This window comes from Rhizophagus irregularis, chromosome 15 (assembly GCF_026210795.1).
Source record: "Rhizophagus irregularis chromosome 15, complete sequence".
Lineage (NCBI taxonomy): Eukaryota > Fungi > Glomeromycota > Glomeromycetes > Glomerales > Glomeraceae > Rhizophagus > Rhizophagus irregularis.
This window is the reverse complement of record NC_089443.1, coordinates 121,568-148,731: the sequence shown is the minus strand read 5'-3', so window position 1 is coordinate 148,731 and position 27,164 is coordinate 121,568. Positions and strand designations below refer to the sequence as shown.

At 30.8% G+C, this 27,164-nt stretch overlaps 7 protein-coding genes across 7 annotated transcripts; 4 read left to right on the top strand and 3 right to left on the bottom strand.

Moving 5' to 3' along the window:
* Positions 1-291: 291 nt before the first annotated feature.
* On the bottom strand, positions 292-2,020 carry OCT59_006801 (uncharacterized protein; the record flags this gene model as incomplete). The annotated part of the gene is made up of 5 exons (XM_066146696.1): positions 292-1,102; positions 1,174-1,284; positions 1,356-1,593; positions 1,678-1,944; positions 2,005-2,020. 5 exons carry the CDS (start codon positions 2,018-2,020, stop codon positions 292-294), a joined length of 1,443 nt encoding a protein of 480 aa, XP_065998307.1.
* A 3,180-nt stretch (positions 2,021-5,200) lies between these two features.
* OCT59_006800 (uncharacterized protein) lies at positions 5,201-5,676 on the top strand (the record flags this gene model as incomplete). The annotated part of the gene is made up of 2 exons (XM_066146642.1): positions 5,201-5,596; positions 5,674-5,676. 2 exons carry the CDS (start codon positions 5,201-5,203, stop codon positions 5,674-5,676), a joined length of 399 nt encoding a protein of 132 aa, XP_065998306.1.
* Positions 5,677-6,470: 794 nt separating this feature from the next.
* Positions 6,471-7,648, bottom strand: OCT59_006799 (uncharacterized protein; the record flags this gene model as incomplete). The annotated part of the gene is made up of 4 exons (XM_066146578.1): positions 6,471-6,777; positions 6,853-7,082; positions 7,194-7,372; positions 7,438-7,648. 4 exons carry the CDS (start codon positions 7,646-7,648, stop codon positions 6,471-6,473), a joined length of 927 nt encoding a protein of 308 aa, XP_065998305.1.
* Positions 7,649-7,695: 47 nt separating this feature from the next.
* OCT59_006798 (uncharacterized protein) lies at positions 7,696-8,037 on the bottom strand (the record flags this gene model as incomplete). Its single annotated transcript, XM_066146501.1, has 2 exons — positions 7,696-7,931; positions 8,007-8,037. 2 exons carry the CDS (start codon positions 8,035-8,037, stop codon positions 7,696-7,698), a joined length of 267 nt encoding a protein of 88 aa, XP_065998304.1.
* Positions 8,038-12,547: 4,510 nt separating this feature from the next.
* Positions 12,548-12,862, top strand: OCT59_006797 (uncharacterized protein; the record flags this gene model as incomplete). The annotated part of the gene is made up of 1 exon (XM_066146431.1): positions 12,548-12,862. The coding sequence occupies one exon, from the start codon at positions 12,548-12,550 to the stop codon at positions 12,860-12,862; it is 315 nt and encodes a 104-aa protein (XP_065998303.1).
* A 57-nt stretch (positions 12,863-12,919) lies between these two features.
* Positions 12,920-15,094, top strand: OCT59_006796 (uncharacterized protein; the record flags this gene model as incomplete). Its single annotated transcript, XM_066146364.1, has 3 exons — positions 12,920-13,526; positions 13,615-14,605; positions 14,686-15,094. The coding sequence occupies 3 exons, from the start codon at positions 12,920-12,922 to the stop codon at positions 15,092-15,094; spliced, it is 2,007 nt and encodes a 668-aa protein (XP_065998302.1).
* Positions 15,095-24,519: 9,425 nt separating this feature from the next.
* OCT59_006795 (uncharacterized protein) lies at positions 24,520-26,187 on the top strand (the record flags this gene model as incomplete). The annotated part of the gene is made up of 4 exons (XM_066146288.1): positions 24,520-24,865; positions 24,940-25,183; positions 25,259-25,361; positions 25,432-26,187. The coding sequence occupies 4 exons, from the start codon at positions 24,520-24,522 to the stop codon at positions 25,978-25,980; spliced, it is 1,242 nt and encodes a 413-aa protein (XP_065998301.1). The 3' UTR covers positions 25,981-26,187.
* Between the last annotated feature and the right edge of the window lie 977 nt (positions 26,188-27,164).

Below are 27,164 nucleotides of genomic sequence, written 5' to 3'. Positions count from 1 at the left end.
ATACAAAGAAAAAAATTATTGTTGTAGTAACAATGATAATTATAATCATTTGACCTGGTTTTTAAAATGATGGTTTTTTACATAGAATTTTTTTTTTTTAAAAAAAAAAGAAAAATTTGCACAGCACTTTCTTCATAAAAGGGATTTTTTAGACATATTGTGGGATTAACAGCACATCTAGACACGTGTTTTATAAATTTACATACGAACCTCTCAAACTTCAACACACGACCAGACACTTTACTTTTCTACGCTAAAAATTTAAATTGAAAAAAATCTACATAATATATATTATTTTTTTCGCTTTTTAGTAGATTTCTTTGATTTCGGCTTTGGTTCATCCTCAGAGCTGGAATTTGAATCATCATCATCATTATTTTCAATTTCATACTTTGATAAATCAATCAAAGAACCAATATTATATCCAGATAAATTGTTAAAAATATTATTAACCGTATAAAGGTTTCCGGTGTGAGTAAAAAAACGCTCACGTGCATCACTGTTATAAATTTCTAAACAGTGGAATCCAAAAAGAATTAAATTTTTAAGCGAATTTTCGTTTTCTTGAGATATCGGCTTGTCCGAAAATTTCAACCAAAGGTTGAATATTTCTTCAATATGACGACCTTTTAAGTACGGTTTGAAATCAAGACTTTCGTCTTTTTCTTTACGTTTTTGATAAGTTTCGTATCTAAGCTTGATGTTATCCCATAATGTATTTCTCCAGTACGACCAGGTTTTACGAAAACTTTTTGCTACAATATGTAATATGTCAGGATGATCGTTCATAAAAGTTGGTAACAATGACGCTAAGAAATCTTCTATAATTTGATTATTGTTGCTTTTATCTAAGTTTCTTGTTCTTAGGAATAATGATTTTAATTCGTTAATCACTATTATTCTTAACCACTTTGGGATAGAGTTTTGCATCGATATAATATTAGAAATTCTCTTTTGGTTATATGATATATTTGCATCACGATCTGTGAACTTTTCAGGAGAATTTGCATGAGGGCGAATCGATGTTGGATATCTTCGATTCTCGAGATAGATTTTTGGCAGCTGTAAGCCTGAGCTTAAGAGTTCTTCTTCCATGTCATCCCTAATTTTTAAAGAAAACATTGTTATATGAAGATTACAAGATGATAAATATGAAAAAAATATATTTGTTACATTGGATTCATCCGAGGGAGAGTTGAAGATGTAACAGAAGGTATAGCAATACCAAGAGAAGAAGTACTAGTACTACTTTGAGTTATAAGAGGAATTTCTTCCAAGGTATCCCTAATTTTAAAAAACATTATGTTAATATGAAGATTATAAGATTATAAATATGAAAAAGTCATATTTGTTACATTGAATCCGTCCGTGTGAGAGTTGGGGTCATAACAGGTGTAGAAGATGAGGAAGTGCGGCTTCGTTCTTCGCTAGCGTAACGCTTGCCTCTGTGGATCATCTGCTCGATTTGATCATGTAAATGTTCAGAGAGCGTCATGGCAAAGCGTTCTGCAATAGATTGTCGGACATAAACAGGATTAACGGCTCTGGACATGATGTCCTCGATTTGTAGAAATAGTGTAGCGAGTAAATTATCTATATGATAGAAATAACGTTACAAGTTATTGTTCTGTTATTGAAGATTTCTTCAAATACCGAATATTATTAAATAATACAGACCAATTTCTTCATCAGAAAGTAATTGTGTTGAAGGATGCTGCAAGTATTGTGAGGAATACGAAGGATATGGAAAGGGGTATGGAGACTGTTGTTGTGACGAGGGGTATGGAGACTGTTGTTGTACTGAGGAATGATGCGGATACAAGGGGTATGGAGAATGTTGCCGTGACGAAAAACGTTGATAGGGATATGGAGGTAAATATTGTTGTGACCATTGAGGTTGAGATTGCGATTGCGAAGGCGATTGCGAAGGCGGTTGCGAAGGTTCTTAATGCTTAATAAGAGAGCTCCGTCTATGACTTTCTTTTTCTTGTACAGGCTTATTACGATCTTGAGAAGACATTTTTTGATAATGGTTTCTATGAGTTAAAAAATGTGGATCAAAAATTTTTTCAATTTTTTTTTTTATTTAAATAATTTTAATCTTACCACATCATGATCGAGTAAAAATATGGTTAATTTCGAAAATAAAAATTATTTTTTGCCATTGATCTATTACATCGTGTAATACAGATTTTTTTAAGGGAAAAAAAATCTGATTAATTATTTAATATAATGATGGATATTGTGATTAAATCATGAACAAGTAATTTTTTCATATCGTGATTATATTACTTTTTTTCCTTAAAAAAATCATACGGTACAATAAGAACAATGGAAATAAGAATTTTTTTTTTTCTTTTTCGAAATTAAATAGATTAGATTGAGTCAATAATTAGACTTTTCTTTTTTTCGAAATTAATCTCATCATATGATTACGGATATTGTAATTAAATCATGATCGAGTAGAATCTTTTTTCAATTTTTCTTTTTTTTCTTTGTGATCGAATAAAATTCCATATCGTGGTTATACACCTATTAGCAAAAAAACTTTTTTGCAAAAAAAAATTGTATTGATATCGGTTTCCTAATAACACTACGGGTTCCTTGAACCCTCTCAAGCATCTAAAGTTAAACTCTCTCATAAACACAGAGAGCGCAACTTACCTTAATATGACATGAATACTAAATATGCTTAGTAGTGAGAACGAAAAATTAAATTTTGGGAAAAGGGGAAAGATAAAATGGATCAACAAACTGAAATGGATTTTAACACATGAATCCTTCAGATGAAATTACTATGTTAGTAGAAAATTCAGGAGGTGGAAATAAACAGTATAATTATAATTTTGCTTCGCCACAATAACTTTTTATGATGGTAACAATCGTTATATAATTTTGATTATTTTCTACATGACCAAAATAAGTATATCGTCTTTTTAACAAAATTTTTTAAGATCATCAAAATATTATTTTGATATTAGCAACTGAATGTTGGAACACATGATCGGAAATCAATAATTTAAGTATAATACTTATACGAAAAAATAGAAACTATCATGATGTTTAACTGAACAATTTATAGCATATTTTTTTTTTATTTTATATTATAGTATATTATAAGTTTATTATATTATTATTATCATTGAGATCCCCCAATTCCCTCTGTCATCAATTTACAGAGTTGCCACATCGAACGGGCATTCCCATGGTCGAACAAACGAGTAAACGAACGAACGAACAAATAAACGAACAGCATAATTATCAAACAACATAAACAACGAACAACATACAACAACATTCTTGGTTCACGACATAAATAGCGTTAGTAATATAAAACGTTGGACGACATAAAATAAAATTTACTTCTCTAAATTTTCCCCAAATTATATCCACTTTTACCTTTAATTTCAAACTTCGATAGCTCTCGCTACGAATTATTACTTTTCAAAACTTATATTTAATTCATCTTAAAATTTCCATTTGTTTAATTAAAATTAATTAAGCGAACATTAATTAAAGTTTAGGGCGAACCTATTACCTTTAATTAACATTAAACTTTACTAACAAATAATTAAAAAATAAAACTTATATTTTTATTGAGTTCTGTGGATGAGAACTAAGGAATTACCTTGAATTCCGCTCTCTATATATACAATTTTTATGCTACTTTCTATTCTATCTATATACTATCTTTTATGTTCTTTTTACATATTATCTTTGAACTATCTTTCTAATATACTATCTATATTTTAAATACGCTATCTTTTAATATGCTATCTTTTTATATATATTCTTTTTAATATATTATCTTTTACGTTCCATCTTTATACTATTTTTTTATATTATCTTTTACATTATTTTGTGTTCTTTAATCTTTCTGACATTATTTTATATGTTCTTTTAATTCGCTTTATGTGTTTTGCTTATAATCTATCTTTTGTGGCTTATAATTATTCTTTCTTATCGTTCTTATTGTTAAAGATTGCTAAGCCGCAATTGATCGACTCTATTTATCCTATTGGTTCCTTGTCAATCATTCAATAAATATTACATCATGTAGATCATTACTCTTCCTAAATGTTTATCCTTTTCGGCTAATTATTTATCCATCTACGCCAATCCACGATTAATTTGTTCGTTCTTAATATTTAATAATTACATTTGGTGGTTGAATTTTATCATCTTTCCGTGCTTGATATTCGACCGTTTACATCATAAAAAAAAATTGTGACCCGTCTTGCATAATTGCGCTTCTTCACTCCAATGTAAATAAAATGTGATAAAAGATAATTTTTTTATTATAGTACTACCTAATATCATAAAAACGCTAACATTTTATTTATTAGGGATGATATTGAAAAAAGCTTGTTGAAGCTGGATTATCGTTACCATTAAAATATCTGGAAATTTGATCATTTTTCAAAATTTGATTTGACGAATCGTTCCAAGTACATCGTTCCTAAATAATGGCTTCAATTCGCCGAAAATTATCTTTCTAATCCACTTCGGTAGTGATTTGTATGACTCAAAAAGCAAACGTGCCATTTGAACTTGGGTAATGCTGCCTGAATTGTGTGGATCGATGAATTCTTTTTAAGGATACGCTGACGTGTTACAAATTTATAATAATTTGCGTAATGTCCTTTGGAAGAAATTAGTAGAAAGGTACATTAAATATAAAAATAGTAAAGAGAAGATTAAGCCAAATGTAAATCTAAAGAATCGACAAATTAAGGAAAATACTAACGGAGGAGAATGAGAGCGCACTTAAAATCTCATCATCTTTGGGTTTTATTGTATTGAGAATTTATAAGATGCGCACGACAAATTTTTCTCATTTTACGGAAGCCTTTTCACAGTTACTTGTGATTTTCCAAGCTCTTCGAGATATAATATTGCGGCTTCTATGGATTTATCAAATTTTTATGTAGTCTTTAAATAATAATAATCATACACGTGATAATACAGTGGCCATAAGTCACACGCTCCTGGGTATAATTTATGGGATGGTTTTTTCCCTTCGGGAAAAAACTCTGAACTACTGTAGTTACTGAAACAGGAATTATACACGAGATCTTTACGTTGTACTAAACTAATTTTGACGACAGTACAATTGGATAATTTCCAAAATTGTTGAATCCCAATAATAAATAACATCTTTTTTCGATAAAAAAAAAAGGTAATTTTCTTTTCATTAATAATGGGAAAACCATCATTACATTCTAGGAAAACGGCCTGGCGTAGACAAAAAAAACGACAATATAAAAAATTTAAACAAAAAGAAATTGAAATATCTGATCTCCAGATACAGCTCCAGGATTTCCAAAAAGCTGTTGAGACAGCCGGTGAACAAGTGATTTCCAAGCTAGACAAAACTGAGCGTGAAAACGCAAATCTATTGAAGTGGATCGATATTTTTTCAAATCAAATCTCAAGTCAGGAAGAAGAGATATATAAGCTTGAATTAAAGAGTTATTTAGCACAATCAACATCGTCTCTGTCATCTCCACCACAGCCACCATCATCATCATCATCATCACAATTGTCACCGACATCTTTTAAAAGCATGGATGAGTACTTTATTAAACATAATCAAGTTAGTAATTTTTTAGGTATTGTGCAATTTTTAATGATTTTTATTTTTATAATTAATGAATTGTTCTCATTTTTTAGTAAAAGAAATCTAGTAGTTCATTATTTTTTTTTTTTTGAAACCATTTTGAACTATTCTCATTTTTTTTTAATAAAAGAAATTTTTGTAATATTGAAATAAATACATAAAATAATCAAATTCGTATTAATAATATATCGTGTAAAATATGTTTTATTTGCCAGTAAATAATAAAAAAAAATATTTGTAAAGGTTTAACTGGGAAATTTTCGCCTATCAGGAGGATATGGGGAAATTTTCGCCCGCTAGAACTCTACGATAATAATCGCCATAAGGTATACATAGTAATCGAACCAGAGACCCGCTGCGATGCGGATTTCCTATCTCAAACTACTCTACCACATGCGATTATCTGTTTAAGGGATATTTATTGATTACTCTTTATTACTAAATTACTGGATTATTGATTGTGCTATTCCCTAATAAGGTTTGTACGATCACTGTAAGACCTGTTATGTATGTATATATACATGTTAATTGTTACTGCGTTAAGAGATTGTTAATTTTTTTTTTATCAAAAATTAAATGAGAAAACGATTACAGTTATGATAATTGATGATTATAAGGTCAAGGTTACGATAAAAAAATAATTTTTAGAGAATGACATAAATAACAGATTAATAGTTATATTTTAGCGTCAAATTGTGTTAGTGAAGTTATTACGACATTAACTTATTAACTTGTGAAGTCACATTCTATAAACTTTTAAAACAATATGATATATTGTAATCTTTAATATAATAAAGGAATAAAAAACATATCAATGTTATTACGGTCTTTTATGTGATATGTACTGTATTTATGAAAAAAGATGGAGTTTTAAAGAGCTAGCAATGTTTCTTCCGCTACAGGAAGGAATTTCTAGATCTTCTGTAATAACATCTAACTCCTTAACCTTTTCTTTGATATTTGCGCTTTCAGTTTCAACCCAGACTATTTTGAAGCATTTTCTGGAGAATTCTATTAATTTATCTAGTGAAGTTTCCGATAATTTTGTAAAATCGATGGCTGAAACGTATCGGCTTAAGATTCTCTTTAAAACCACCTCACGTGATATGAAGTTGTTTACTTCCTCGTCGGTAGGATCTGAACTTTCCGTATATTCACTTTAATAGAAAAAAAGTTTAAATCATTAAATCATTGTAGTAAAAACAACATAACGATATGAACGTATCGATCACCTTTCTACAATTTGTCGAAATTCTTTTACTAATGTTGAAAGTACATTTTTCAATTGATATCGATAGTCGGAAAATGATTTACGATATCGTTCGTTAATTGACTTCGCCACGCTTTGATAAGCATCATGCCCAAAAATTTTTTGTGTTATTTTATCAAACGCATGATCAGGCGGATTTCTAGTTCGCAAAAAAAGGCATTTCATTTCTTCGTCAATAAGACGATAATTATCCTAAATAGTAATAATATCAATAATACATAATACATCAGTAATTCTGCTGTGTAATAACGATTGTTCTTAATTGGTAAGAATGTAACAACCAAAATAAGAAATGGACTTTACGTTGTCAGATGATGACGAAGTCGAGGTGGTTAGTGGCAAATTTGTTGATGGCTGCTTCGTCGAGGCATCAAGCATTTTGTTTGCCAGATGTAGTACACTTGGATGTAAGACCAACCAATTGCAAATTTGCAATTGATTGGTCATTGCGCCAAACTGAACCGGAATTTCTTCTTCACTCTCTAGAAGTAATATTAAATGAGAATAAAATTATATTCATTAATTATGTTCAGATTTTATGTTTTACCGCTTTCATCATTTTCATTTTCTTCTTGTTCTTTATCTTGCTCTCTCCTATCCCTCTCTCTTCTCTTTTTCTCTCTCTTTTTCTCTTCTTTCTTTTTCTCTTCTTTCTTTCTTTCTTCTCTCTTTATCTCTCCTCTCCATCTCTTTCTTCTCATTTTCTCTTCTTTCTTTTTCAATATTTCTTTCTTCTTGCTCTGGAAGCATATCTTCATTATAACGAAGTAAATTTATTTTTAAATAAATTCGCAGAAATATCATTTCAATTGAATAATAAAACAATTATTATAAGGTATTTACCCATAATAATTCTTTCAATATCATCATCTTGTCTATTATTACCTTCTCCAATATCTACATCTTGTCCATGTAAATTATCTTGTTCATGTTCACTTCCTTCCTCTCTCCTTTCATCTCTTTCCTTATTATAATCACGTGAAGAGTTGGCAACATATGTACGAATAGTTTTGGTAGTTTTTGCAGCTTTTGTTGCCTTGTCTTTTAGGTATCATTATAATAGTATTAGGCGCAATTACTATATAAAATTTCAAATCAAAAATATAATTTTATTACCTTTTCCTGTTACTCCTCTGCGTTTAGTCATGATAAACAAACAAGGTGGTACTTATTGGTATTGTGCTAGTAGCAACGTAAAGAAATAGGTGATTCCTGACGAAACGAATACAGCATCATCTTTATTTATTTATAGAGATTTCTCCTAATATTAAGAAAAAATTACATCGTAACCGCAGCACATAAAAGGAAATTGGGTTAGCATTCTCGAAAAAAACGTTCATGGTTACATTAAATCTTGGATAGTTGATCGGAAGAATTTGTTAATGGTTACATCGATTCTTTATGACGAAAATTTTGGGAAAATTTGATGTCTTAACGGTTACATGTAAAGAAATTATATATGAGTATCGTAACCGTAGGACATAAACGGAAATTTGGCCAACAAAATTTTCAAATTATTGGAATAATTGATCGGGAAAATCCTTAATGGGTATATTAGCTCTTTGTCCGCAGAACATTAATGGTAATTTCGAGCAATATTAACGGTTACAAGTAAAGAAGCTATATATGAATATCGTGATCGCAGGACATAAACGGATTTTCGGGATAATTTGTTCAGGAAAAAGAAAAAATTTGTTAATGGTTACATAATCAGGGTTGAAGAATTATACTGTACGTACTACTATATTATGCTACCCTAATACTTAAATAGAGTACTTTTTTTCATATGTTTAATATATTATATATTTATTTTAATAATTAGGATTGATAATAAATTATTAACTATTCTTTTAATCTTAATAGAAAAAATATTATATTAAATATTTAACAGTGCAATATTAATGCAATGTTTACAGTACATTGATGAAATTTTGGGCAATGGAAAAATTGCGGTTACATGTAAGGTGATCGCAGGACATAAAAGGAAATTTAGATTCAGATTTGGGGATAATAAAATTATTAATGGTTACACATTGATTTTTTATCTGCAGCGCATTGATAGAATTCAGGGGTAATCTGAAAAATTTGACAGAAATATCGTGATCGCAGGACATAAACAGAAATTTAGATCAAAAAATTGATCGGAAAAATATTTGTCAACAGTTCTGTTGATTCTTTATCTACAAAAGATCTTTATCTGCAGCACATTGGTGGAATCTAGGGTAATGATCTGAAAAATTTGGAATGAATATCGTAGTCGCAATAAATAAATAGAAATTTAGGTCAATAATTGATCGGAAAAAATTATCAATGGTTACATTGATTTTTTATCTGCAGCGCATTGATAGAATTCAGGGGTAATCTGAAAAATTTGACATGAATATCGTGATCGCAGGACATAAACGGATTTTTGGGATAATTGTAAAATTTGTTAATGGTTACATAATCAGGGTTGAAGAATTATACTGTACGTACTATATTATGCTGTCCTAATACTTAAATAGAGTACATTTTTTATATGTTTAATATATTATATATTTATTTTAATAATTAGGATTGATAATAAATTATAAACTATTCTTTTAATCTTAATAGAAAAAATATTATATTAAATATTTAACAGTGCAATATTAGTGCAATGTATACAGTAAATTGATGAATTTTGGGCAATGGGAAATTGCGGTTACATGTAAGGTGATCGCAGGACATGAACAAAAATTTAGATCAAAAAACTGATCAGAAAAAAATTTTTGTCAACAGTTCTGTTGATTCTTTATCTGCAAAAGATCTTTATCTGCAGCACATTGGTGGAATCTAGGGTAATGATCTGAAAAATTTGGAATGAATATCGTAGTCGCAATAAATAAATAGAAATTTAGATCAATAATTGATCGGAAAAAATTGTTAATGATTACATTGATTTTTTATCTGCAGCGCATTGATAGAATTCAGGGGTAATCTGAAAAATTTGACATGAATATCGTGATCGCAGGATATAAACGGATTTTCGGGATAATTGATCAGGAGAAAAAATTTGTTAATGGTTACATAATCAGAGTTGAAGAATTATACTGTACGTACTATATTATGCTGTCCTAATACTTAAATAGAGTACATTTTTTATATGTTTAATATATTATATATTTATTTTAATAATTAGGATTGATAATAAATTATTAACTATTCTTTTAATCTTAATAGAAAAAATATTATATTAAATATTTAACAGTGCAATATTAGTGCAATGTATACAGTAAATTGATGAATTTTGGGCAATGGAAAAATTGCGGTTACATGTAAGGTGATCGCAGGACATGAACAAAAATTTAAATCAAAAAACTGATCAGAAAAAAATTTTTGTCAACAGTTCTGTTGATTCTTTATCTGCAAAAGATCTTTATCTGCAGCACATTGGTGGAATCTAGGGTAATGATCTGAAAAATTTGGAATGAATATCGTGGTCGCAATAAATAAATAGAAATTTAGATCAATAATTGATCGGAAAAATTGTTAATGATTACATTGATTTTTATCTGCAGCGCATTGACAGAATTTGTTACATTAATTCTCTATCTCGGAATTATGTAATGAAATTTTAAAAAAAAAACTTTTACAAGTTGTTGACCCAAATTTCCTTTTATGTAGTGCAGTCATGATATCACAGTCGTAATATTATAAAAAAAATTACTTTGTACTTTTTTCCCAAAGAATTCAATTGATATTTTTTTAAAGTTTGACTGTCCATATCTTATCAGTTACATATAAAAATACCACATCTCAGATCAGAGTTTTTAGATTTCTAATAAAAAAAAGTTAGAAAGAAAATGTCCTCTCCCAAACCTAGTAGAGAAGAAACAGGTATAAAAAAAAAAATACCTCATATATATATTAATTCATTAAATAACGTATGATAATATTCATATAATTTCTTTCATATATAGATAATACGATATTGATCTCGCTAGACGATCTAATAAAAGAACAAACCCGATTGAACGATCTTCGCCAAACCAACATTAAAAAGAAACGGCAACGTCCGTCTCGTAACAACCGAGCGAAGACCATGGGAGACTGGGCTCGGATGGTGAAAAAAGTATGATCATTTGATTCTTTAATATTTTGTGATAATTTGAAATATTTAACACTTTAAAATTATTTGTTAGAATTGATATTGCCATTATATGAAGTTATATCTCATTACAATACCGCAAAATATTACTATCCCAGTAAAAAGTTCTTGTACCAAATATAGGCCAATTATGAAATGAGTCCATTCGGTATAAAATTTGGCCATATGTATTTTAATTTTATCCCATTTATGGTCCAATTTTTCGTACCAAACGGGCTCATGTATAAATTCAATACAAACCTAATATGAATTCAGTACAGGACTTTTTACTGGGATATATTCACCTCCTTTTCAATTTATTTCAATAAAAAAATAAATCTTATGTAATTTTATAATTGTATATATCCGTAAAGCTCACCACTAGTGATTTTATCATAATAATTGATCGTAATAATTTAAAATCATAAAAATCAAAATTTCATATAAACTGGAACACGAATTGCTAACAATTTTTTTCTGATCATTTGTCTTGTCTAAATGTGCTGCGATCATGATATTCTTAAAATGTAATGTCAATTTTTCAGAAAAGCTTTGTTAACCCAATTTCCATTATGTCCAGCAGCCTATATAAATTTCTTTACATGTAATCGTCAAAACATCAATCAAGAGCTTTGTTAACCCAAATTTCTATAGTTACGATGTTGTTCATTATATAATTCATTAACAGTTAATGTAACTAACTATTAACGAATTTTTTTTCTGATCAATTATCCCAAAATTCGATGATCTAAATTTCCGCTTATATCTTGCGGTCACAATATTCATATAAATTCCTTTATATATAACCGTTAAAGAAGTCAACTCTTCAGATCATTGCCTCAAAATTTCGTCAATGCATTGTAAGTAAAGAACTAATGTAGCCATTAAGAAAATTTCCTGATCAATTCAAATTTCCGTTTATGTCCCGCGGTCACAATATTCATACAAAATTTCTTTGCACGTCAATTTTAGATCATTTTACCAAAATGTACTGTGGACAAAGAACTAACGATTGTAACCATTGACATTTTTTTCTGATCGATTTTCCCAAAATTTAAGAAATTAGTAATCTAAATTTCCGTTTATGTTCTGCAGTCACGCACGATATTCATACAAAATTTCCTTGCATGTAACTGGTTGTTAACACGTCAATTTTAGATCATTTTCCCCAAGATTTCCATTAATGTACTGTAATCCAAGAACTAATGTAACCATTAACATTTTTTTTTCTCGAAATTTCGTGAAATTCGTAATATAAATTTCCGTTTATGTCCTGCAGTCACGATTTCATACAAAATTTCTTTACATGTAACCAGATCATTGCCCAAAATTTCCGTTAATGCACCACAGACAAGGAACTAATGTAACCGTTAAGAAATTTGTTAACCCAAAATTTCCGTTTATGTGCTGCGGTCACGATACTATGATATCCAATTGAAAATATTATAAAAGCAGTTAATGAATTAAATACACAAACGCGCATGGACATTTTTTAAATTTATGATTTTATTTCATTTTATTATTCCTTATTATAATTATTGTCATAGCCATGTTACGAAATAAACCTCGAAAAGCGAATATTGCTGCAATACCTTTTCGTATCCGTAATAATTTTAGAAGGTTGCCCAACAGATTTTTATTATCGGATAATGATGACAATGAAAAAATGGTACAAAAAGATTTTGAAGATGATAATATTAGTGGCGAAGAGTATAATGAATATGGCGACGGAGATGATGATTTAGAACAACGAAGTGATGATGATCATATAGAACAGCGAAGCGATAATGGTGATGATTTAGAACAACGAAGCAATGATGATCATTTAGAACAACGAAGCGATAATGATCATTTAGAACAATGAAACGATAATGATGATGATTTAGAACAATGAAGCAATAATGAAGAAGGTGATACCAACATGATTTCAACATCATCAGAGAATGAAACAGAAAGCGATTATATAATGTCCTTAGAAAGTGATGAAGATTATGAAACAATGTCGTCAGATAATGAAGAAAGACATGATTCTGATATCTCAGAAGAAAAGCTATTCGTTGATGAAGCATTGGCTAAAGATAAGTTACCATCTTTTGATGGTGATTTTGCTCCATATTTTCAAAATTTAACTACTGCTGCTTTATTTTGTTGGATTTATAAACATAATATTTCAACAAATGCATATGAAGATCTTGTTGACATTATCATGAGACCAGAATTTAATAGAGATCATATTGTAAAGAATATTCGGAGATTTCGATCATGGAGGGAGCGTCTTCCTCTTCCCTCAATATCAGCAAAATCTATCTCAATTTCATCAAAAACACCATCAACTTTAAAGGATTCAAAGATGGCATATCAACTTTCAATAAGTGATATCATTTGGAATGTTCTTAACAACCCATCACTATTAAAGGAAATGTATTTTGGTGCTGGTGTCGATTCAAAAACAAAATCCGAGTACTGGCATGGTACCTTATGGGCAGAGTCACCTCTTTTCGGTCAAGAACAATTAATGATATCAGGGGGTAATTATTTATTAAATGCAAGCTGATGGTAGAGAGGCGAAGCAATAAAGTACAAGAGACTAATACTTTTTTCATATGTATATAATAGAGATATACCAATGCGGCGATTTTGTTTACTATTACGATAATGAGCGAAAACTTGGCAGATTGAGAGCGATATTATTAAATGAAGAGAACCAACAGTATCGGCTGAGAATCCAAAAAGTTCTAGATTATAGTGACTTGCCTGGAAATTTTAAGGGAGAATTAAGGCAAAATCGCTCTCTTTCCGGAGAAGTTTGGTTACAAGATGAACCATTCTTGACAATAACAACATCACAAATTTCCGAAAAGGTTGCTGCAGATACACTACGAATTACCGAAATACTTTATAAACATCATACACACTGGCGCATTCGTGATGCAACGTTCTCTTATCAACATCCTTCAGAATATATTTCCATAAGGCAGCCACCATCTCCAACAATTCCGGTTTATAAGCTGTTTTTGGACATATACTACGATGATTTTGGAACATTTAGGAATGTTTATCATTCGTTAGGAGGTGTTTATGTGCAATTTGGAAATATGCCTGCCCGTCAAAGAAAGTTGCTCAAAAATCACTTTGTTCTCGGGTTTGTTCCTTTCAGTGGTAATTTCAATGAATTCATGTTGCCATTCATTTCTGAAATGAAAGAATTCGAACAAGGAAAATTAATGGAAGTGAATGGCCAAGATGCTTGGGTGATAGCCGGTTTAGGTGTCGTAACTGCTGATTTACCACAAGGGAATGACATGTGTGGTGTATTACGACATAATGCCAATAAAGGTTGCCGCACTTGTACAGCCTCTCGAGAATCACTTACCAACTTCTCTCAGGATGTACCAGCAACATCAAGATATCATCACATCACTGACGATCAATTTAAAGAGATATTTGATGAACCTGCTACCACAAGGCAAAGACGACTTTGTACTGAGTTTGGACTAAGAACAAGGCCTAGCATTTTGGATAGGCTGCTAAGAAAAAGGCATCTACAGACACCTCAAGATATATATCATGCAACTGCTGGGAAGATTGGACGACTTCTTAAATTAACGTATGATCTTAGAATTTAATTAACTTTAGCTAGATATGTAACGAACAAAATCTTTTAATAAAGCTTTTTGATTTTCACAGGTGCGAATTATTTTCACAAAAAGGAGAGGACGAGTTTATCAAAGCCTGGAAGAACTTTGAGAAACCAAAAAAATGGTCTCGTTTGCTAAATCCAATTAGCCACAATGCCAGTTTCATGATGTCTGACTATCTTAGGCTCGCTATGATAATGCCTTTTATACTTAATAGTTTTTTAGAATCATCAAGCTTAAAGGAAAATGAATCCAGAAGCATTCTGCGACGAATTCAAGAATCACGCATTAACATGGCGAAAAATGTAATAATTGCTTGTTGGGTATATGTAGCAAAAACAATGAGGATAGTTTTTGAAAGCAAGTTTACATTAGATTCGTATGACGAATTACAAAAATGCCTTGAAGAAGAAATGAAAATTCTTCCAAAGGTACAATTATTCATAATTCTTATATAATTTTTTATTTTTTATTTATCAATATATAAAATATTATTTAATAATGTGGCTTTAGGTTTTCCCTGAATTTGCTAACTTACCAAACCTGCATATCAATATCCACTTGCTGGTGCATGCAAGGACTTATGGTACTCTTATAAACACTCAAGTTGGTATCAAAGAGATGGTGCATCGGATCTTTAAAGCAATGGTACCACGAACAAATTGCAAGAATGTCGAGCTAGACTTGTTAAAGCAGTATACTACTCTCTTTGCAATTCGTCATTTAGTAGATGGAGGCGCAGATCAAAGATTATCACAACCTTGTAGAGGTTTCGCTACTATGTCCTCAAATTTTAGAAATTTATTGACTAATTGGTATATTACTGAAGACAAGGTATCAAATGAACAAGAACCGGAAGGAAATGAAGAAGGTTTGTATTACAATTTTATAATAATAATATTTCCGCAATTATTAACGTATTTTTAATTTTATATAGCCATTTCATCTTCAGTGGATTTTATTACAAATATTATCTTAAAGAGGAGCTTATCCCGTCAGGATCGCGAAAATATCATGAAAAATTTGCCAAATTTCAAATCTGAGCTGCTTCTTTCATTTATGGACATTGGACAAAAGTCAGCTCTTATATATTCTCAAATGAGCTGGTATGAATTGGCGACATACACTATGGAAGAAAGCGATGGCGTATTTTCCAAAGTACATCTTCATATTGGTGACGTCGTAACAATACACGAGAAAGACAGTGGTGAATGTTATGCGATTATAAAAGGGATCTTCAAATACAAAGGCAATGATGATAAATATTATGCCTTTATTACTATTGATTGGTTTGACAATATTAACAGAATTCACAACGTATTGAAATGTCCTCTTTTTCGCATTCAGACAAGCCAAGACATTCGCTGGAGAAGAATCTTCCCGATATCAATAATTGACCACGTACAGAAAGTTCACTTTGTCTATGATACGAAAATTGATTTGTGGATAAAAAATAATTATTATTTTACGGCTATATAGCTTTATTATACAGTACAATATCCCATGATTCTTTTCGGTATATTTATTTATGATAACGTGATTTATTAAATAAATAAAGATAACGATATCGTTACGATATCGTTTGATATCGTATTCATGAATTTATTAGGCACGTGACTTTGCAATTTTTATCCAATCAAATCATTGTTTGTTAGACATGTTAAACATTCGCACGATTATGTTTATGTCTACATCTCTCTATTCAATTTTTTTTTTAATACCGAAAAACATTTTGACAGTTTTTGTTATCAACAGTATACTTTATTCAAAAAAATATATTCATATTAACAATTACAGTCAGACCACTGTATATGCACGTCTATTTTTATTTCGGCGTACGACAGGTACATATTCTGCTCTCGCTGGGTTATGTTAAACTATCTTTGATATTTATATAACGCGTCAAAAATAATTACGCGTTCAGTTTTAATAGTTTTTACCTTTTTATAATAATTTTTTTTTCATATCAATACCCAAAGAAAAAGAATAAAGGGAAAGAAGAAAAAAAAGAAAAAAACCATTGTGAAAAAATGAAAAAGAGAAAACAAAGGAACGAAAAGAAAGAGAGATTATCCTGAAATTTTTTCACAAAAGGTACTACTGTACTTGGGGGATCATTCGAGGGTTTTTTTTTGGCCGCCGATGAAATGCACCATTTTTAAGACCTCTATATGGTAGGCCGTATCATGGAGGCAGGGTATGCACATAGCGAAAGCGCTGTGCTCCTATGTAATACTTGGGATCTTGTGGTATCAGAAGGTAGTGGTGATGTATCATTGGTCATAGGCAGTTGGGTGCTAATGGCTGACGACCTAAGGGACACTCTAATGAGGTAGGCCCCGCCGGATGAGCTCAACCCACTTATTGCATTTTTTGATTCTTAAGGTTGAAAATCTTGGTGACCCAAGTGTTCTGAAACCAATTTTTATTTAAAAAAAAAATTTCGTTTGATTTCTATAAACGCAATACTTTAATTTATGCATCTTTTTTAGGATTAACAACCAGCATTTGCAATGACTTTAATAAATCTCAAGAACTATCATTAAATTAGGTTGGTTTGTATCTTCAACTCCTGTATTTTCTCATGGACAACTATATGTTGCATGTTCAAGAATAACATCAAGAAAAAATTTAAATAATTAAATTTTTACTTTATTTCAAGTTTAGGTTTTAATCATTAACTGCTAATGTAGTTAACAGGTGAATCCTAGTAGTATTTAATATTTGTGACGAAATCCGATAATGTTGTGCGTAACTACTCCATTATGTTATAACGATATCGTCACGTTGGTTTATGTTAACCATCCGGGAGAGAGAGATGTGTCTAATTTACCAGGTACGATCGTATCTTTAATTTCGCAGAAACTTGCACCATAATAATCCGTGTACTTATTAATTTAACAATTGTCACAAAGTTTCAATACAATATTAGTGTCATAATAGTTACCCATCTGGAGAGAGAATTTACCAGGTACTTATCTTTAATTTCACAAAAACTTGCGTTGTATGTAATACAGACTCTTGTCAATTCAGTATTTGATATAATATTAGTGTCTTATGTTAACCGTCGGAGAGAGAAGTAATTTACCAGGTGCGTCGTAATCAGGAAACTTACATCAATTCAACATTTATAATATTATTGTCATACCGATATTGTCACATTGTTTTATATTACTAGAGAGGGATGCACCTACATAATTTACCAAGTACGATTAAACTTCGCAATACTTACTATCAATTCAACAATTGTGAATCAATAATGACGGAACGCGACTACTTCAAGCTGTAATAACAATGATATCGATACGTTGTTTTTGTTTTTCATTTTGACCATCATAATTGCATATTAATAATATATACGGCATTATCAATTAATAAAAATTATTGAATGTACTACCTACGGTTCACAATTATTTCATGACCCTCTAAATTCTTGTCAAATATCATCTTGATACTGTTTAAATGTCGTCCTGATATCTTAATAATATTTTTAAATGAAATAATATTTTTAAATGATATCGTAACAGTACGGTTTGATAATTATATCGATACATTTTCAACATCATCATAACATCTTCACGAAAACATCACGATTTTTAAATGATATCGTAACAGTACAGCTTTGATAATCATAACGATACATTTTCAACATCATCATAACATCTTCACGAAAACATCACGATTTTTAAATGATATCGATACATTTTCAACATCATCGCAACATCTTCACGATAACATCACGATTTTTAAATGATATCGTAACAGTACAGCTTTGATAATCATAACGATACATTTTCAACATCATCGTAACATCTTCACGACGACATCACGATTTTTTTGAAGATATCGCGACGATATAGTTATGATAGTCTTAACGATACCTTTCCAACATCTTCACGATATCAAATTACGAAATCAATATGATATCGTTCTGATATCAAAATATTACCGATTTTAATATCGCGAAGATGTTGGAAAGGTATCGTTAAGACTATCATAACTATATCGTCGCGATATCATCAAAAAAAATCGTGATGTCGTCGTGAAGATGTTGAAAATGTATCATTAAAATATTGTGGCAAATTTGAAGATTTCAGCAAAGACTACTTATCTCAAATTCTAATCAGTAGATTTACAAGATTTTGGTATCATTCTTTTCTTCAAAAGAAACATTTTTTTCTATAGTAAAAAATAATATTAACTTAATAAAATTACATGTTAAAAGAAAAATAAAGTTTAAAACATAGTAAAATATGACCTCAATTATAATTATCCGGGGTCCTCTAACAATACATAATTATATATACGCTTGAAATTAATAATATTATTAGTTTAGCGGGCAATTTTTAATCCAATATATATATAATTAATCATATCAACAATTTTTCTTCAATAAAAAAAATCATTATTCAAATCTCTGGATAAATTTTGTATAAAAAACAAGATGAAAGGTACCTTTGTAATAAGGAGAACAAGAACGTAAAATTATTGACAGTCTTAAAAAATTCAGAAATAATATGATTGTTACGCATTAAGTGATTTTGGACTAACTAATTATGCAGATTTTTATTACAACTGCCCGCAGTCTGCTGGGCGATAAATGTTATCGTGACTCACTAGCACATCATTGTATTATTATGTAATGACTAGAACTTCACTTAGCGTTTTAAACACTATTTGTGAAACTGGCTAAAGCTACACTGATTACGATTTCTAAGCAGACCACTAATTATATAATGAATCAGATTAACAGATAAAATTTTACAGAATGATGTATAAGAAAAAAGAGGTTTTGAAGTTGGAGATGAAGTAAATATTCCATTTTCATATAAAACTTCTTTTGACTTGTTTGGGAGACAAGCAATTAAGGTATTATAATTACAAACGTTCCTCCAAAAGATTCTCACTGCAATCTTACACCAAAAAGTCCAACCATTTTGGTTAAAATTTGCAACTTAGGTTGATTCAAGTATTGTACAGCATATGAACTTAATCGTACAGACCCTGGCGAAAAGAATGGCAGTCAATTTTTTAATAATAATTGCAAATTGTAATAATAAATTATTTAATATTTTTTTTTTATATTCTGAAAGATGGACAAAAAATATAATATTTGATATGGCCTCCATTTGCATCAATACATGTTTTAATACGACGTGGCATGCTTTTAACACAATTAATAATTACGGTATTAAGTCAAAAAAATTTTAAAATATTTTTTTTGTGTGGCTATACTCTTGACCTTTTTCTCAATATTTTTCTTCAAAACAGCCCACACATTCTCATTAGGTTGAAATCTGGACTGTAGGAAGGCTAAGGAAGGATCCGACCTGGAAGGTGAGCTCTCAGATCATTTTGAACATCATGGGAAGTGTGTTTCGGGTTATTATCTTGTTGAAAGACTTATCGATTACCATGTACTTCATTTGCATTATCATATAAATCAGTCCTAGTTAAAACTTTTAATGGACCAATTTTGTATATCTATATAAATCATTTACCATTTACAGTAACTTCAATCTTAAATGACTTCATTTTTTTCATTTCAACCTTATCGACCCTAATATTAAATGTTGCTGTGTTAATATTCAAGTCAGTGAGAATAACAATATGAAAGAATTTTATGCACATATCTTATAATATATGATGTAAGTTATAAGAGATCGATGTAACCAACTTACAATATAAATTACATGTATTCACAACCCTACCCAATAATACAGAAAAATTCTGCACAGATGCTGGCACTATGAGCGTGAAGGCCGTTAAGTACTGATAGCACGTGACCAAATCAGTGATGACTTGATTGGGTGACATAGGATTTTAACTAATTGTACCTACTGATAAATTGTAGAATTTTTCGGGTAGTATTAATAGACACTGACATCAACAAAATATTATACCAAAAAAAAACATTTTAAAATACATTAAGGAATTATTCAATAAATCTTCAAAAGGTTAGTGTTTATTTTCAAGCATATTCTTTTAAATACGATATTAAATCATTTGTTAGTTTAGAATTAAAATAAAGAGAATTTAAATGAAATGTCTATAGACATCGTTCATAGATGGGCTAAACAAATGATAAAAAATCATAAAAACAAAAACTATTACGATAATGAGCTTTTTGAAGACCCATTACATGGTTTATTGGTAAGAAGATTAAAAAATCTACAACATACTAAAACAACTCTTATTATTGTACGTGTATAATCTAAATATTACATCATTGAGTAATCCGATCCTAATCGGGATACATGCTTCCTCCACAAGAACTTCCATCCGATTGTGCGTTTTTGTTCACAGATCGGCAATCTTTATCAAATGCACTCTCTGTGCTTGTTAGCAATAAGTGGTCCAGACATGAAAGATAACACTATAGATGTAGGTCGGATGTTTGAAGTCCAAGTCAGTAAAAAAGGCGATTTTGATATCGCCGAACACCTTTTCGTTTTCAATATTTAAAACATTATTATAATAACAGACCAGCCAGCCAAAATAGGTGAACCAGATAAACCACATAATAGGCAATAATAGCAATACGAATGAATTAATTTTTGGGCAGCTTTTTGCAAAAACATAGTTTTGGAGTTATTTTTGAAAATATTATCAGGCTCATAATTATTTGATAGGTATCAAAAATAGTATATCTTTGAAATAATGGAAAAGAAGTTTTAGAAAGGGATCCAGGCCTTGTACAGTACTTAATAATATGACTTACGAATTATTGTTACCAATGATTTATTCAAGTGTCAAATCATTAAAGGATTTTTAATAATCACAGTGTGAAGCATTATCAACTGCCTATTCTGAATAGAAAAAATGGTCATCAAAAATAAATTAGAATCATGTGTGTTATGTTGGTATGAATAATTTGGTAAAGTGTGGTTCTTAGGCACTAGCTACATTTAGCAGTGTAATTCTGGTAAGGATATTACCTCGTTTATATATATGCTGACGGTAGCAAGACTAAGTCACGACATTGAGGAAACCAAACAACGAAAATTATTACTGATATGTAGGATGTATGTTCTATTGAAGACATTTCCCTCGTGGATAGAGAGATGGTGCTTTTTTGGAATTGGTAAATAAAAAAAAGGTTAGTAATGAGATTAAGCAACGCAATAAGGTAAAGAAACTTTTATGTGAATTGGCTGATCAGGATGATACTTCTGGCTTGTTATGCGATACAAAAATAATCCTCAGCAGAAAATATCCCAAACAGTTCTCAGGAAAATTCTGATCATAACAATTCTGCTGATAATTCTAGTGATACTGTATTTGGAAGACGTAAAAACCGCTACAAGAAGTTACGATCAGATTGATCTTGGCAATTCTGATATTACTTCTGAATACTTGAATCAGAGAATCAAATAGTAGAGGATTTAGTTTGAGAGCTGACCTGTGTTGTTTCTTCTAAATTCTTCAAATGGCGATAAGACAGGTGTTGTCAAAATTAGTAAGTCTTGTATGCAAGACATGGTTCCAGGCTCTGCGCAAAGATTATCAGAATTATATGATAAAGCAATAAAAACAAGGTCAGAAACAAATTCTACGCTGGTTTTATTATTCTCTTGAATTTGAAAATAGAGTCAGAAGTCTCACAGTGGATGGCAATATTAAGAATAAAAAGCAAGATCGAAAATATATAAGGAAATGAACCCTTTTCTATCCATGATTACAGGTGTGAATTTGCATAAGAAAACTGAAAGAGCTCTAAAAATGCTTAAGGTCTTTGGTGAAGGAGGTGTAGACATAGACAGGATCAAGTGCTATCTCGGGATTAAAAGAATATAGTATAGAATCTAGTGAATATCTCGTGTTTAATAGTTCAGTATCCTGTCCGATGTGTAATAAAGATCATAAAAGCGAAAATATAAGGTAAGGTATTCGTGGTCAATAGGATTGCGGTGATTACAAACTTACCATCTTGAATGTTGGGAGAATTATTGTAATAAAATTAGTAGTGACTGTGAAAACATTGAGCGAGGCGGGAATTTGCCATGTGAGATCAATGCACAATACGATACTCGGAAAAAATTCTTGCCGAAAAATGCGTGAACATCAGAGATTCACAAATGTCCAGTTTTTTGAATTAATACGTTAATGGTATTGCGGTAAACATTTCTGCCTTCAGATATATTATTTTCCACTTTAAATAAACTAACATTAATGCTTTATGACTTTATGACGTCCCCACATTCCATCTCATATTCTCATTACTTCCATCAGAACTTTTTTCTGAACCTTTCCAGAAAGCCGAACATTGTTTGGGTTGCAAAGAGGAAATTATCTAATGTTTGATTTGACAATCCGTCAGAAATACTCCCCCAGAACAATTTTCAGCCACCTAACCTTCTCGAATACTCGAATCCCAGAGCATCCATTCTTATTGTGAATTTGGTTTTTCAAGATGTTGGAATCCTCCGGTCAAACATGTTTCTTAGACTTCTTGCTATATGAGACGGAAAAGTTACTCGCCTTGCTTTGGAAGTTATTTTCTTCTCGAAGTATTTGTATATGTTTATAATGCACTTGTAATTTAGTTGCCATTGTAAAAACAAAAGCGTGACTTAAGTAAACAAGCAAATTTTTATTAATATTTATACGCAATAAACTAACAATACAACTAAGCATTACATAGATTAGATCCACATTTTATATTATATAACTGATACAATTAACTAGTATGATCTTAAATCGAAAGTAAAATCCAGAACATGCAACATGTGACAAGGGACCCCACATTTTCTTATTTTTCTCGCACCTTGACGGCAAGATAGAACTGATTCTGGAAGAAAGATATAGTTCATTAACAAATTAAGATAAAAAATGAGATAACCCGTACATACATACATTGTCCTTCGATCTCATCATAAGCTACTTCCCATGCAGCCCGACCAGCCTCGGATTTCTTCTTCACTCTTTGTGAATAATCTCCAAGAAATCATAGAGTCCCAGCGAAACAAAGAATTCCGTAGATAAATTCCCCAATGACAATAATGTGATTAAATCCATACTTTTTAATTTGCTGTATACTACAAATATATTTCTTCAATAGGATTTTTTTTTTGATAATCCTCATACCAACAGAATTTGCCACGCGAAGACGGTCATATTCACTTGAAATATTTTTGACTAGAATGAGCGGACACTTAATACAAGGAAGCATTGTCACTTTTTCCGCATCGATTAGATTGATTGTCCGGGAATACATAATGACACAGCTTCGTGGAGCTTCTTAAGGGATACTAACTCGGAGCAATTACCCAACATTGAGGGCAATTTTCTTGTTCCTCCGCGGTCAGAATAACGAATCGAAGCTCCGAACATGTGTCGATTTGCTATTCTCCTTTTCCGTGATATTTCTTTCTTTTGATTTTTCTTCTTTTTCTCCGCGTTTTTTTTCCCATGTTCTTCCTTTCTTGTCTAAATGTTAAGTTTATTGTCGTTGGGCAAAATAACGTAATACCTGTAATAGTAATCCGTTATTATGGCTCTCGTCCATGGTTCTTTAACTTCAAGTTCATTAAGTCACTAGTAACAAATAATCTTTGGGTTATTATAAATCTTGAAAAATAACCGAAAAAATATTAATAAGCTAATCGGCCATTTTATTAGCTGCGGCAAGTTAGTACAAAGAATAATCACATCATAAATAATCATATTACATAATCATAAACAATTAAACTATTTTTTACTATATATAGACTACAATTCCCACACAAGCCTAAGCCTAATAAATATAATCAGATTCGATTAAAAACCGTACTTTTTTGTGATTGCTGATCAAATACCACTACCACATCAAAAAAATTTCTCCAGTAATATTGTAGTTTTAGTTTTTCACGATAATCTTTTATTTGGTTATTTTAGTTATATCATGTTACGGATGCCTCCAAAAGGTACTGGAAGAAAGACCACAACAAGGAAACGAAAAAATGAAATCGAGAGTGAGAGTTCTCCAAAAACGACCTCCCAAAAACGCTCAAAGTCCGAAGTTGAAAGTGAAAGCTCTTCTACATCAGTTCGGCGGTCAGAACGCATTGCCGCACAACCCAAACGAGACAGACAAGACTCAGATCTTGCAAGAATCATCCAAGAACTTAATCTCACTAGTTATGGCCTACCTTCTTCGGCATCTGGATTTAAAAATAAAGATATAGATACAATGAAAGTGATTTTCCAAGGAGCCTCAGCTGAGAATGTAGTTATACCCGATGCTGAAAGTACGAGTTATATTAAATTATTTATCACTAATTCTCTCAGCAAACCTAGTACTTATAATTTAAGTATTCTCTAGTCAAAAACTTTCCGGATGAGTATCTTCTCGCAGATATTAACAGAACTTTGTTGAGAAAACCAAATTTCACGGTTGACGATCTTGGGAAAATTAAAAATGGCGATGTTCTAACGTTTATTGACAAACTGCACGATATCACAGAGAACTCAACTCAGTTGATAGGTACAAGTGAAACCCATACTGATTCGTTAGTAGATGATCTACTCCGCGTTGTCGGATTTAATACCTGGCCCTTAAAGATTAAGTTAGTATTAGGGAAATTCTTTAGTTATGGTAGTTATAATATGTTCCTAAAGTTTGTTTCTCTCTCTCAAACTAGAAATCATGAACCATGCTCGATATACATTGCTGATGTGCCTGTCGTGTCATCAGATGCCGAATTCGTAATAAAGAAGCGAGAAATTTTTGTCCTTGTAGTAGAGGTCTGTATGTTGTTGATCATTTAACAAGTTCTTATCTTCATTGACTTGAACAATTTTTTTACGGGACAAGCATCTGAAAAACGTTGGGCACGCCACAGGTTATGGGGAAACGCAAATTGCTGTAGAGATTCTTGCTTGCGGTAGTACAAATATACGTACCAGTGCGCCAAAAGATCAAACACTATGGGCTATCCGAGTAATCTCTACATACGTTACTATCTACAAAGCTACAATTCCTGCATTGTATTGGAAAGAGCTTCAAGATGGCCTACCAAAAACAGAGGTTAAGATTGAAAGATGGCCTGCCGAAAATGGCCTGATGACTGGTTATGATCTTGCTGAACCAGACGGAAGACAAAATGCATTGACAGCATTAATAAGACTTCGTGAATCACTTTTATCCCAAGGCCAGCAAGGACAGTCCTCTACCTCACACACTGCCGTGGCATCCCAAGGCCAGCAAGGACAGTCCTCTATCTCACACACTACCGTGGCATCCCAAGGCCAGCAAGAACAGTCCTCTACCTCACACATTGCCATAATGCCCCAAGACCAGCAAGAACTGTCAGAACCATCAGAGCAGAGTAGCAAAAAGAAAGGCAAATTGCGTGAGGTTTAATTTAGTCATACTTAATAGTCAAATATGATTTATTGCTATAATTTTTATTGCATCAAATTTAGAATTTTCAACAACTTAATATTTGTTATTTCTCAATTCATTGACTTATTATACTTACTAATCTATAATTATGAATCTGATTTCGAAATTACAAATATGTTATGCTGTATATATGAAGAATAAAACAAAATCACACTTAACAATGTATATTAATTAATATTACGAAAAAAAAAATAATTCACTCAAGATTTTTTTCTTATTGCTTATATGTTATGAAATGCATTTTAAAGCTTTAACCTTATTCAATAAAACCCAATTCATAGAGATGCTCAGGAATAACGTGTGCAAAAAAAAGGACAATTTTTACTGCGGCAGATCATCATGATTAATTTTAGTCGTATATATATATAAATAAATATGCACTTATAATCAAGATATTATTTTCAAGTGAAACTTTTCCTATTTTAGTTTATTGAACTTTAAAGTGATCTCATCCAGGCAAAAAACTTAATATTGAATATGATTACATTTCTGAAGACAGGAAATATACAGTGCTACTTAAATATACTTATTAATGAAGTTTTTACATAAAACTATCACTAAAACAAAAAAATTGGAAATTAAATGTAAAAAATGCTTAAAAATGCTTTAGCAAGATTGCAAGATAGCATTTTGGTTATTTTATTAGTAATATAGCTATTTTATTAAGTAATTTTTTCGAAAATAATATTTTAAAGGTTATGGATTGGTCTTTAATAATTCAGACCTAAAACTTATTGAAAACCATTGGGTAATTATTAAGAGGAATGTGGAGTTGTATGAGCTAAAAAACCTTAGTGAATTTAAAAGTTTTTTAATAAAAAGTTAAAAAAAAAAATATCAAATAATCTTATAATTGATTTTGTAAATTTAATATCACAGCATTGCAGGGAGGTTATTGAGAAACGGTATTATTTAAATAGTTACGGTATCATCAATTGACTTTGTTACGGTATGATCATTTTTTTACCAGTATGAAGATCCATTTGTGCATCATACTGTACAGTCTTACACCTTTGGTTGTATAATATTAATACATCCAAAGTTACAGGTACAGTATAAACTGCCATACAAATATCGTACCTGTATTGTAAATATTGTAAACCGCAGTAATACAAATAAATCTTGCCAAAAAATAAACATGT